We start from the raw sequence: 13,092 nt of genomic DNA on the forward strand, positions 1-13,092 counted from the left end.
TTAAATAAATAAAAAAATCACATTGTCCTCCCTATAACTGACATGGTGCATAGGAGAAGCTGGGCTTGCTCAGTGAACATATGAGTGGATGAATTTTCAGATTTACACTGAAAGGAATGTTAATTCCTATGGTTCTTTTGCCCGTAGTTAGACTCAGCTGAATTGTGTTACCCTTAATAACCACAGCCCCTGATGGCTGCCTGCTAGAATTCAGACATTCACTCTGTGTCTGTTCATTACATCAGACAATATGAAGACACCTCTTGGTGTCCCCTTGCACACTCACCTGGGTGAATAAGGCAGGAGTCACATTCATTGTCCTCATTCCTACAACAGGGGATGGTGTAACCCACTACTTCCTTCTTTCCTGGGCAGATACACTCAATCTGATCGTATTCACAACACTCCCGACACATGATGTTCCACTCAGCTCCAGGGCAGGCTTCGTTAATCACTGTGTATTCTGCAATAGAAAACCGGCAGGTGAGGCTAGGGCCTGGTAGGCAACAGAAGACCAGCAAGCACTCTGCCATTAGAAAGGAATCTTGACCTGCAGGAGTGTTGCCTCGCCTGAATGAGATAGCATGAATTCTTCCCAGGCCAACATCTCGAAGTGGAAACACTGAATACCTAACGAGTATTCAAAGCCATTCATTGGAGCACAGATGAAATCTGTTGTTCACTTAATTTTTATTTTTAAAAATAAATAAAGAAAATCTGGAGGCTCTAGATGTAGTTCAGTTCATAGAGCACTTGTCTCACATACATGAAGCCCTAGGCTTGGTCCCTAGCCCTACATAAACTGGATGTAGAAGTGCATGCTTGTAATCCCCAGCACTTAGAAAGCAAAGGCAGAACGATCATGCGTTTAAGGTCATTCTTGACCCATAGAGCAAATTCAAGACCTTGTTTAAAAAAAAAATCACGTTTCAGCAGTATATAATCGAAGGAGACACAGTAGAATATCTTCATGATTTATAAACAAATACGAATGTCTTTAGGTTCTGCTTGTTTTGTCTGTGTTAGGACTTAAAACCATAGCACACATCACCAAGCTATACCCTCAGCTCTTGTTTCTATTTTTCATGAGATATGTCAGACTGCACAGATGGTATACTGAACATGCCAAGGGAGACCATTCAACAGCAGAGCTACACAGTGTAGCCTAGCCATGGGGCCCATCAAAAAAGTCCAGAGACCACTGGGACCATCCAAGTGCAAGGTTGATGGCCAAGTGGAGACGACATCATTGCTTCCAAACCTGGCTCCTCAATTTTGTACCAGGCTATTTTCATAGTATCTTCAAAGCTAAACTCAGGAGAAAAGACAAAAAGTACCTTCATTAGTGTGTTTGGGAGAATTTCAAGGGTGAACTCATTAGTCCAACTTCATTCAGTCCCAAGTACAGACAAGCATTCTTTACCCCAAGAAAATGTATCTGTAGGTAGGATATTTTTCCTTTCTTTTTCATTTATCCTTTAATAGACACAAAAAATATACCTTAAGTAAAAAAAGAAAACCATTTGGCAAAATCTATAAAAGGAATCAGTTGGAGGCTTCACTGAGGAACTCCAGCTGAGAAACAGACCTGCTAGCTTTGATTTGGTGTTCTTGTTGTTTTTCTTTTTTCCCACTTTCCATTTCTAAAAATGTTGCATAGAGAAGAGGGTCAGGCATTTGAGGAAGAGTGAACCCAGGCAAGTGCCCATGAGCCCTCCTCGCAGCTGTATGCTGGCATTTCTGCATGCTTTGTGCCTAGCATCTGTGTCGGCTTCTAGACCTTGACCTTCATCACTTATCTTTCTATTTTCCTGCCCCAAATTTGGGGATTCCAACATAGGATTACTTACTATTGATTCACCAAGTAGATCCATAAAAAATTGCCATCTACTCCCAGGCTCAGGTTCTTAGAGTCAGGCAAAAGAACCACATGTATATTATGGTATACTTTTTAAAATTCAGTAGGTTTTGTGTTATGAAAATTTGGCTTTCTTTCATCCTTTTGCACAAATATGGGTGGACCAGCAAAGACCCTCACATTGGCAATAGACTAGCATCATGAGGATTGCTTCCAGAACTTTCTGCTCTGTACTCAGCTGAACCTCCATGCTGTTAGCCCATGAAGTGCCCAACTTCTGAAATCTAAATGGGATCAGAAGACTGGACACTGGATGGAACCCAGGGGCAAAGTACAAGACTGGAGGCAACGGACTTTCAGCTATGGCTGCAAAAGCACGAGCTGCAAAAATGAACAGATAACTCAGACTTCGTTAAAGTTAAAATGTTTTGTACATCTAAGGACATTATCAAGAAAGTGAAAAGACAGGCCAGGAAATGGGGAGGGGGATACTTTCAAATCATATATTAATACAAATTTAATGTCCAGATCTAAAAAAGAAATTCCCACAACTCAACCAAAAAGAGGCAAAAACCCAATTTTTTAAATGGGCAAATTACTTAAACAGGCATTTCTCCAAAAGAGAGATTCAAATGGTCAAAAAGCAGATATAAGAAAAATCACAAGCCAATTAGGAAACACAAGTCAAAATCACAATGATATGCCATTTATGAGGATGACTAACACCCAGATTGAAAAAGAATAAAGAAAATGATGTTGGCAAGGATGTAGAGAAACTGGAACCCTCAGACATCACAGCAAGGAAGGTGACACAGCTGTTGTAAAACACAGCGGGGCAGGTCCTCAGAAAGTCATCGTAGGATTACCACAAGCAATTCTGCTCCTTGGGAATAAATTTTTTTTCAAACTGAAAGCAAGGGCTCAAAGACAGTTTTATACCAATGCTCACAATAGCCAAAAGGTTAAAATAACTCACTGTCTCTCACGAGGTGAATGGATAAACAAAATAAGCAGTATGTATAGAATGGAATATTTTTCAACCATGACAAGAAAGGAAATATTGACACATGCTACAACATTGATGAACTTTTTGGGGGGAGAGTGTTTTTGAAACAGAATCTCCTTGTAGCCCTAGTTACCCTGGAACTCACTATGTAGACCAGACTGGCCTCAGTCTTCACAGAACTCCACCTGCCTCTGCCTCCTGAGTGCTGGGATTAAAGGTGTGCACCACCACACCTGGCTTTAATATCAATTAACTTTGAAAATATACCAAACAAAAGAAGCCAAGGGATAAATAGTCTCATTTTACTTAGATGAAATACTTACAATTAGCAAATTCATAGACAAAGAGTAGAGGTTATCAAAACCCAGGGAAAGGCTGACAGGGGAGTTAACAGCTAGAGTTTCTATCTGAAGTGTCAAAAAAGTTTTGGAAGGAGATGAAATGGTTATGCAACAGTATGACCGTGATTAATGCCTGTGGGCTGTACTAAAAATAGATTAAATGGCAGGTTTTATGTTTGCATATAGTGTACATTTATAAAAATGTACATTTATATCCACATAACTTATGCTTAAAAAGTGGGCATAGGAAAGCTCAAGAAAACAAAATGGTCAAGGGTCAAACATTGGAATCAGACAGATACCTGAGTTTAAAATTCCGTCCTTGCTACTGACTAGGTGAGTGACCTTGGCTAGGTTACTTGACACTGTCAGCCTCAGTTTACTACCCAGTATCATGAGTGCATTTCATCCAATTCTGGCCTGGGAAAAAGAGTAGTCAACACACTATATCTAAGGAGCTTCATGGTGCCAGGCATCAGCATCTGCTAATTAATAGCTTAAACACAACAGTAACAAGCATACATTTCTCAAGGATCTTATTTTTCAAGTATGTATCATATTGGTTTCTCCCTTAAGCTATTCAAGTTGCTTACCACTACTTTGGGATAAGCCTCCAAAGTTCTGTGGTCCACAGAGCTTTGGACAGCCTGCTAACTGTTTCTCACCTTCTCTCAGTTTCTCAGAACCCCCAAATGCATTCTTACCCCAAATCATTCCTCCTTGCTTTTCCTATGGCCTCTGTTTCAGCTTTGCATCACACCTGGTCAGAGAAGGTCTGCCCTGGTCTTATCAGAAGAGTATCCCACATACACCCACTATTCTATCGCACACAGTATCTATTGGTTGTCTTTTATCCCTCAGAGCAACTTGTGATCTTTTTGTATGTATTACAGACAGCCTTCAATATCCATGGGTCCTCAATATCCATCCACAGATCATACATTTTCAAGGCAAAAGTATAAGTTTTTATTTCTCCTATATTAAACATCTATAGACTTTTTTAAAAAAATGGGTTTTGTGCCAGATATGGTAGTGTATGCCTTTAGTCCCAGCACTTGGCAGAAGCAGATGGATCTCTGTGAGTTCTAGGCCAGCCTGGTCTACATAGTGAGTTTCAGGCCAAACAGGGCTATATAGTGAGACCCTATCTCAAAAAAAAAAAAAAAGTTTTGTCGTGTTCTGTTGAAGCTGTCATTTTAATTTTGTAGATGAACTGCACAGTCCTGAGCCCACATTCCTCCACTCTAGTGCCTCCCTTATCAGAACGTATATTTTTTTCTTTTTCTTTTTTTGATTGATTCTTTGAGAATTTCATCCAATGTATTTTGATCATATTCAGACCCCTCTCCCCAATCCCTACACCTGCCTTACTGCCTCCCAACTTCATGCCTTCTATTTTCCTTTTTGGTCTTTTTGAGACAGGGTCTCCCTGTAGCCCCAGCTGTCCTGGAACTCACTGTGTAGACCAGGCTGGCCTTGAACTCAGAGATCCGCCTGCCTCTGCCTCCCGAGTGCTGGGATTAAAGGCGTGCGCCACCAAGCCTGGCTTTCTATTATTATTTTTAAGGTCTATTGAGTCTAATTTGTGTCCCCAAATGCTCCTGGATGTGGGTCTACCCCCTGGAAACTGGTCAACCTATGTGACATCACACCCTTAAAGAAAACTGAGTCTTCTTCTCCTAGAAGCTATCAATTGCCAGTAGTTCCTCAGCTAGTGCTGGAGTTTCTTGCTGATGTCCTCCATTTATACTGGGTTTTTATCTGGCTTGGGCTTGCAGAGGCCTTTTGCATGATGTCACAAGCACTGTGGGTTTGTATAAGCAACTGCCCTATTGTGTCTGTAAAACACTGTTTTCTTGTATTCATTTACCACCTCTGGCTCTTGTTACTAGGCCTGATATCAGTGCTGGATATGGGCTCTGTCTTGTAAACTGAGCCTTAAATTCAGTCAGAAGGTAGTTATTTACTCCCATAACATTCATGCCACTATCACACCAGTAGACATATCTTGCCAGGCCAGTTGTTATTGTAGTTTTCAGGGTTCACAGCTGGGTAAGGTTGATGATCACTTTTCCCTTTCAGTAGCATGTATAGCACCTTCTAGCACTCTATAAGCTAGCCAGTAGAGATGAAGCTTTGAGGTCAGTATCAGCTTGATTTATGTTTTGTTTTTCTACATCTCATGTATGTAGTGTCTTCAGCAATAGGGTCTTACATCAAGTTCTGATGGGTAATCAAGAGCAATGGCAATAGCCAATATTGTTTGCCTATGGGAACTCTCTGGTCAACAATTCCAAAAGGGGGACTCTCTTCCTAGTATTGAACTTTTTATTTGCTACCTATGGTATCCAGTAGAGCTACTGAATCCCTGTTAAATGTAACTACATTTAAATTCTTTTTATATTGTATATGTATATATTTTAATAAGCTTCAACAGTAGTAGGTTTCCATATGACTTTTTCAAAAGGCCTTTAGTATTATTTATTTCTCCTCTTATTCCCTCTTCTGCCCTACCCTCCCACTCCCTACACTTTTTAACCCTTCCTAGTCCATTATTTCCATTTTCCCCTTTATATCATTGCATTTTATCTTCCCTCCCATGAACCACCTCCTCATGGCACCTTAACAGTTTTCTGACCTCTAAGGATTTTCCAGTTGAAACACACTTACCTAAAGATAAAACCTAGCATACACTTAGGAGAAAGAACATGTGATATTTGTCTTTCTGGGTCTGGGTTACCTCACTTAGGGTGAGTGTTTCCAGTTCCATCCATTTACCTGCAAATTCCACGATTTCATTTTTTCTTAACAACTAAATAATATTCCATTGTGTAAATGTATTGTGCTTTCATTACCCATTCACTTTTTAGGCAAGCTCCACCTTATTTTCATAGTGACTACATTCATTTGTAAAGATACTACAGAGATATAGTAATAAAAATAACATAGTACTGACATAAAAATAGATACATTGATCAATGGATAGAACTGAGAACCAGACTTAGGTCCATGTACCTTCAGCCACCTGATTTTTGACAAAGAGACCAAAAATGCATACTGGAGAAAACACAGCATGTTCAACAAATGGTGCTGATCAAACGGATACTTACATGTAGAAGAAAGAAACTAGATCCTTACTCGTCCTGCACAAACTCAGTCCTAAATGAATCAAAGACCTCAACATAAGACCTGATACCTTGAATCTGATAGAGGAGAAAGTAGGGAATACAGTGGAACTTATAGGCACAGGAAAGAACTTTCTGAACAGCACCCCAATAGCATAGGCTTTAAGAGTAACAATTGATAAATAGGACCTAATAAAATTAAAAAGCTTCTGTATAGAAAAGGACATCATCATTCAAGTGAAGAGGCAGTGTACAGAAGGGGAAAAATTCTTTACCAGACTATGTTTTCAGCATGCTTTGAACAGCAGATGTGCTCAGGTGTTGGCTCCCGTTTTAACCCTCTCCATCTACCTACCTCAGGGCAAATATCACCCCCTCCCAGGCTTCCTAAGGATTCAAGTAACTCTTTGAGGGGGTCACTATATAAATGAAACTCATCTGCCAATTTTATAAGAATTTTTCAATATGGAAGGCCAAGGCACGCAGGAGAGCAGAGAAAACCTATTCTTCAAGAAGTAGATTCATTCACCTCTAGCCTGTCTGAAGATTAATGGGGAACTCTCTTTCATCCAAGAATTAATTTCCTGAAATAATTTCACTGGCATGTCTTTATTTCAGTGAGCAAGTCCACCTTTGCCCTGTTAGTTCATTCTATTGATTTTGCACATAAGAGCCATCTTAGCCTCAGAGAATGATCCCAGGGAAACCTGGAAGAAGAGATTTTGAAAATAATGGCTCATTTAGGATTCCTGGGATGGGGGAAGGTATGACCAATGCTATCATAAGGACCTTTATAAGCAGACTGCCAGAGTCACAGAGGAGGCATACACTCAGGACTAGAGTTTGCAGGAGTGATGGCCTTTGAAAATAGAGGAGGGAATCATGGCACAGGAATGTGGGGAAGGGTTTCTAGAAACCAGAAATGGCAGGGTGATGGATCCAACATCCAGATTTAGCTAGAAAGATTCACTTCAGACTTAGATGACTTCTAAAAGTAGAAGGAAATCAATGTGAGCTATTTTAAGTCACTAAGCTTGTAATAACTTGCTAAAAAATCAATAAGGGACTAACATACGGGTTCCTCTCAGAGACAAGCTAACCCACAGCAAGTCCCATGACCAGCCTGTGCCTCATTTCCCCACTGGGCACAACACCAAGAACATAAGCAAACTGATGAATTAACTCTCTCATCCCATGAACAACTGTTAAGTGTCAGTTATGGCCCAAGAATGAGGCTGGCTGCTGTAAAACAACAGAAAAAAACAGACAGTTCCTGACCTCAAGCAGCTCACAGTGTGGTAGAGGAATAGACATTGATCAGATGCCCCCACGTGATCATAAACTGGTAGGAGACTCTTATGAAAAGAAATGGTCATAAATTAACATCGAATGTGCAGACCTCACAGGATTAGGGTTGTTAAAATAAAGTCACAGAAAGAAACTGATTTGTAAAAATGAGACCACTTCCATGACTTATAGAGGTAGTAGATGAAGGTCATGGTTTTGAAGGTCTGGAACAGAGCTCTTTTATCCATGGTCTAAGTCCATGACTCTTTACTCCCTCAGCCAGGAGACAGCAATGTGCCCCCTGAAACAGATGTGTAAGAAATAAGTAGGTAGGGGGGCTGGGGAGATGGTTCACTAGTTAATAGCACACACTGTTCCTACAGAGGACCCAAGTTCAGTTCCCAGCACCCAAATTGCACAGCTCACAAACACCTGTAACTCCAATTCCAGGGCATCCAAGACCCCCCATCTTCTGCAGACACCTGCACATACATATATACACATAATAAAAAGTAAAATACATCTTAAAAATTAAGTAGATACATGAAATATCCAATGAGAAATAGTTCAATCTGACCAGCTGAAGAGATTTAAAATTATAGTAAGTAGACAAGAACAGCGTCTTGGATCTTTTTGTTTATTAGAATTACTTTTGTAGGAAGGGCATGCTGACCATGTGGCCTCAGTGCACAGATTCAAGGTGTTTTAGCGTGGGTCTCTCCCTTCCCTCGTGGGTCATTGGCCACCGATCCACGAGAACAAAGGGAGCAGAGGTGGCAAACAGGGTCAGGATGGCCATGGGTATGACAGAAAAGACCTTCCGGGAGTCAGCTTCAGTGAGACAGCTTATTTATTCAAGGGAGTCAGGGGAAAATATAGGGTGAAGACAGCAGCCAAAGTTTTACCTGATAGGTGTTCATAGCATGCTTTATTTGCATGCAGTAGAAGGACCCTATCATGTAGGAAGGGAAGGGGGTATGGGGTGGCTGTAGTGCAATGCCTGATTATCATATGGGAAAACCCTAGGGGCAGCTCTTGCAGGTAACTATGCCAAAGGTCATGTTCCAAATAAGATCAGGTATCTGTGCTTGGAGACACTTTCCAAATAAGGTCAGGTAGAGAGTAGGAAGGCACTGCTGAGAAAGGGAATCCTCCATTCTGGACATGGTGGACTGCGACCTTCATGGCAGGATCTCCCACCATTTTAGTATGGTGCTAAAGGCCAGTTTCAGAACCTAATATTGGTAGAAACAACAATAGCAGTGGAAGTTCGGGCTGTTTTCTTAGATGAATACTAAAGCACTTTAGCACTTCTGTATGAACGCACTTCTGTGTTCTTCAGGCAATTTCTTCTTCAAAATGATTCAACAAAGTTGGTGGTACCTTTTCTTTTCAGTCCAAATCATTTACCCCAACCTTCACTGTACCACAGAGGAAAAGGGCTAAGTAGTGACAAGTTGGCCTTGTTTGTGGAAGCCAAGAGCAACACCAAAGCATTTTTTCAAAGGAATTTATTCTTAGTGGAAAGAGAGGGCCACAGAATTCCAGGGCTGGCAGGAGGTGAACAGGCTTTGCTACTTAAAGGGAAACAAGCTCCTGGAATGGAGCAAACGTTACTTTGTCTCTGTCCTACATTTAAAAAATAAAGTCTTCTAAAAGCTTCGTGTGTGTGTGTGTGTGTGTGTGTGTGTGTGTGTGTGTGTTCTTATGTCATAGAGAGAGAGAGAGAGAGAGAGATGAATACATGTGAGGGTGTGTGTATCCACGTGCCTTCATATGGAAGCCAGAGGGGATGTCAGCTGTCTTCCTCTATCATTTTTCATCTTATGTCCTTGAGACAGGCTCTCTTGCTCACCATTTTGGCTAGGCTGGCTAGCCAGAGAGCTCTGGAGAGCCCCTTGTCTCTGCCCTCACATACTGAGATCATAGGCATGCACAGCCATGCTCAGCTTTGTACATGGGTGCTAAGGATTCAAACCCAGGTCTTCAGGCTTGCAGCTCAAACATGCTTACCCACTGAGTCATCTTCCTCACCCACACATGTGAGTTTTACACTACTAGTATTTTCAGTAAATAAAAAAAGGACTAACAATGCTTTACTCTGGGATAACTGAGGCCCTGAGCAATCAAGTGCAGACCATGATCTCAGCTCCTCAAGCTTGTAGAGCTCTGGGTTCTCTATACATCTTCTCATTATTCACTCTTCCATTGGATAAAATACTTTTTTCTTTCCAAATACTTTTTAAGATTTCATTTTTAAGAGCAGTTTTAGATTAATAAATTCAGTGGAATTTGGGCTGAAGAGATGGGTCAGTGGTTAAAAGCACTGGCTGCTCTTCCAGAGGACCTGGGTTTGATTCCCAGCACCCACATGGTGGCTAACAACGATCTGTAACTTCAGCTCCAGGGGATCTGATGCCCTCTTCTGGTCTCCATGCGTTTCCACAGACATGGTGTACATATCACATGCAGGTAAAATGTTCACATGCATAAATAAATAAATAAATAAATAAATAAATAAATAAAAGTAAATCTATGAATGTGTTTAAAATTCAGTGGATGTTATGGCAATTTCTCATACACAGCCTAGCCCAAGCCTGTCAAAAGCATGCCCCACCAGAGGTGATTTGTTACAATTGACTATCACCCAAAGCCCATTTTTATATCCAAGCTCACTTTTGGTGGTATGAGTCTCTCCTCACCTCCACTCTGCCCACAAACTGATGCTTTTTTAGAAAAAAAAAAAAAAAAAGAGTTCCTTGTTCCTTGTCAAGCTTTGAGAAATAAGAAAATTATAAATAATAAAATAAAAGGTATTCAGATATAACCTTAACATTTTGGTGACTATCTTTCAAGTCACCTGTTTTCAGTTTACTTGTGTGTCTACACATAGGTATTGATACATGTATAAACACGGAGTCTTCTAACCTCTCAAACCTGATAATGTATTTTTAGAACTTTTTTTCTTTACTTCTGTCCTGAAGTTTTTTATCTTGATGTGGAAGTGTTCAAAGTCATTTGAAATTCTTTATAATAATCCTATATATGCAAGGGCTTCTCTATCAATTTTAAATTAGGATTAATCAGTATCAAGAATATTTTAGCATTGTTGGCTTGATCCCAGCCCTTGCCTAAACTTCCCTGTTCTTTTCTAGATGGGGAGTTCAGTGACATTAGTCCAGCCCTGGTTCTTCCAGCATCCACTTTGAAAAATTCAAATCACTTAACATCTTGGTTCTGTCTTATCAAAAGAATGCCAAGGCCATTCATGTGAGGTGGTCAATCAGCACGGCTTCCACGTGTTCGGTGAAATAAATGAATAAGGAAGGAGACTCAGCTGGCTGCTGTCACTGTGGTCACCATCATTATTCTGCACTCACTTTAACTGCCCTGGAATGTGCTGGCAGTTGGCTTTGAGGTTACCAGCACTGATCTCTTTCCACTCACTGCTGATGAGATGGAGAGCTGCAGGAAGAGGGGAAGACAGCAATTGTGTCTCCTTAGCATAGCCTCCAACCACAAGGTTTTCTACATCGTTAAAGAAGGTCATTAAGGTCAGCCTGAAGACTGGGGATTCTATGTGAAAACAAGGGTCAGTTTGTTTCATGAATGACTGAAGCATTATCTGTTAGAGTAGAGGCCAGGCTAAGACCACCCCAGAAGGTGGCAAGGAAAGGCACTTTTATCATGTGTTGGAACCTCCTTCTAGTCATCAGAACCTTCCTTTGAGTCTGCCAAAACCTCCACAGATCTCCCATCTAGCCTCACTTAATCAAAATTTCTGGACTTTCTTTCTTGAACCGTATTGCCTTTTATATATCTTCTGAGATGAGGGAGGGTGTAGGAATCAGCAAGATACACAGTTAGACAGCTTGAGCTCCTCACTCATCCTGGCTCACATCATCCTTCCTTGTGGACTGCCTGATTTCCCAAGTTGCTACTTCATAGCACACAACCTTCCTCACCACTAGAAGGTCTGGCCACCAGCTCAGGAGACTGGTAAACAGAGCCCAGGGTAGAAGAATGAGACCCTGAGTCAAGGTGACTATCCCATCAGATAGCTTTAGTTATCAATTTGACACACCTAGGTAGAGGGAACCTCAATTGAGGAATTTCCTCCATCAGATTGTCCTGTAGGCATGTCTGTGAGGCATTTTCTCAATTGTTGCGTGATATGGGAGGGCCCAGCCCACTGTGAACAGTGCCACCCCTAGGCAGGCAGGCAGTCCTGTATTGTATAAGAAAGTAGGCTGAGAACAGACCAGGAGAGCAAGCCAGTAAGCAGCATTCCTCCATGGTCTGTGCTCCAGACTCCTGCCCTGATCTCTTGCCTTGACTTCCCTTGATGATGAACTGTACTGTAAATCAAATAAACCCTTTCCACACTAAGCTGGTTTTGGTCAGTGTTTTTATCACAGCAATAGAAAGCTAACTAAGACAGTGATAGAATGCTTCCCAGGCCTGGGAAGGAGGTGACTCCTCCAGAGCCTTGAGGACCATTCTGTTATCTCATGGCCCTCAGTTCTAGCCTGATGGAGCTCACATTCAGTGACTCAGGCTTCCTTTCTCATGGTTTCTCTCTGTTAGTAAAATAGTGACAACTACAAAGTCAAGGCCTTTATCAGCCCACTTTAGGTTCTAGGATTTTCAAGAAAGCTGCTGTCTAGAATCATGTACACTTGGTACAGAAGGAGAGTTAAAATTACATTTGTCACTTGCTTTTCCTCTTTTCTTTTTTATATCAATTTTTCTTTATTCTTTTTAAAATATATTTTATTGAATTTTTGTGGATTTCATACAATATATCTTAATCATATTTAGCTCCCTTTATCTGTACCCCTCCATATCCCACCCATAGAACTTCATGCATTTTTTTCATATATGTTAAGGCCTATCGAGTCAAATTTGTGTACCCAGATGTCCCTTAGTGTGAGTTCATCCACAGGAGCCTGTTTAGTCTGTCTAGCATCACTCTCTTAAGAAGATTAAGCACACAGCTCCATGCTGTGGTTCTGTACCAATCCTCCTTCACACCCTACATCTCACCACATATTAAGGCTGTCTCTAAGTCCTTGAAACACACCAGTTCATTGATCCACACAACCACCACTCAAAGTGGATACTGTTTCTTCATCTAACAGGAGAGGAAATAAGTGCCTCAGCTCATACAACTTTAGGTAAAAGACAGATCAGAACCCCACATTTACTAAAAAACACCACCTCTGTCTTGTCAGTGCAGTATACTGGCTCTCCAGAGTTCTGTAGGACCCTGAGACCCTCTTCATTCACCCGCTACCCCCAATCCCTCCAGACCCCCACTAATTGCTCTTTTAGCTTCTGTAAAATGCTTGGCTGCTGCTTTAGACATGCCTAGACACACCCTGTCAACCCTGACTCCTGCCTGCTATACCCCTCCTTCCAGGAAACTATATATTAACCAAGTCCGAGCATAAAAACTGCCCTATAAGGTAAAAA

General features: G+C 41.2%; 1 protein-coding gene across 1 annotated transcript in view; it reads right to left on the reverse strand.

Annotated features, from left to right (window-relative positions):
* Positions 1 to 13,092, reverse strand: part of Pamr1 (peptidase domain containing associated with muscle regeneration 1) — a 109,279-nt gene that overhangs the window by 81,713 nt on the left and 14,474 nt on the right. Inside the window, exon 2 of the mRNA XM_008852380.3 lies at positions 287 to 463. Within this exon, the coding sequence (XP_008850602.1) occupies positions 287 to 463 (177 nt within the window). The remainder of the gene's footprint in view (positions 1 to 286; positions 464 to 13,092) is intronic.

This window comes from Nannospalax galili, unplaced genomic scaffold (genome assembly GCF_000622305.1).
Source record: "Nannospalax galili isolate Female #2095 unplaced genomic scaffold, S.galili_v1.0 scaffold126, whole genome shotgun sequence".
Taxonomy (NCBI): Eukaryota; Metazoa; Chordata; class Mammalia; order Rodentia; family Spalacidae; genus Nannospalax; species Nannospalax galili.